The 829-nt window shown below is 61.6% G+C and overlaps 1 protein-coding gene across 1 annotated transcript in view; it reads left to right on the top strand.

The window, feature by feature from the left end:
- Nucleotides 1-829, top strand: part of LOC103625376 (acidic mammalian chitinase) — a 6,434-nt gene that overhangs the window by 3,710 nt on the left and 1,895 nt on the right. Inside the window, 3 exon segments of the mRNA XM_008644795.2 lie at nt 117-318; nt 545-601; nt 706-823. Coding sequence (XP_008643017.2) covers nt 117-318; nt 545-601; nt 706-823 — 377 coding nt within the window.

The following is an 829-nucleotide window of genomic DNA, read 5'->3' on the forward strand; positions in this document are numbered from 1 at the left end:
GCACAGGTAGCCGCGGCCCGCTGCTTGCCCGCGGCTCCGTGCGGCCGCTGTGCCCGCAGGGGCCGGGCTGTGCCCAGGGCGCTGCAGGCCCCTCCATGCCCTGTGTCTCCCCGCAGGCACTGCCTATGTGCTGACCTGTTACTTCACCAACTGGGCCCAGTACAGGCCTGGCCTGGGCAAATACACCCCCGAAAATGTCGACCCTTGCCTGTGCAACCACCTGATCTACGCCTTCGCCGGCATGAACAACAACGAGATCACCACCTACGAGTGGAACGATGAGACCCTGTACAAGTCCTTCAACGGCCTCAAGAACCAGTGAGTGCTGGCAGCCTCGGGCAGGGCTGCTGCTCCCTCCCAGTCCTGACCTGTGCTTCAGTGTCTGCACGGTGGCAGCGGTTCTGGGTGAGGGATGCTGAGAGAAGAGGGACGGAGACACGGACAGGGCGGGGCGGGGTGACAGCCCGGTCCCCTGAGCTCAGGGACAGCAGTTCTGAGCGCTGTGGACTTGCAAGGACTCCGGTTCCTGCCTCTTCCCTTTCAGGAACAAAGACCTGAAGACCCTACTGGCCATTGGAGGATGGAATTTTGGCACAGCCAAGTGAGTTCAAACCATGTCCTGCCCTAAAAAGCAGCGTGGAAAAGAAAGGAGAGGAGGAAGAGGCTCCAACCCAACCCCATCTCTGTCCCGCTCTGCTTGCCCAGGTTCACCACCATGGTCTCCACACCCCAGAACCGCCAGACCTTCATCAACTCCGTGGTCAGGTTCCTGCGCCAGTACGGATTCGACGGGCTGGACCTGGACTGGGAATACCCAGGCTCACGGGGA

This window comes from Corvus brachyrhynchos, unplaced genomic scaffold (genome assembly GCF_000691975.1).
Source record: "Corvus brachyrhynchos isolate BGI_N302 unplaced genomic scaffold, ASM69197v1 scaffold72, whole genome shotgun sequence".
NCBI lineage: Eukaryota > Metazoa > Chordata > Aves > Passeriformes > Corvidae > Corvus > Corvus brachyrhynchos.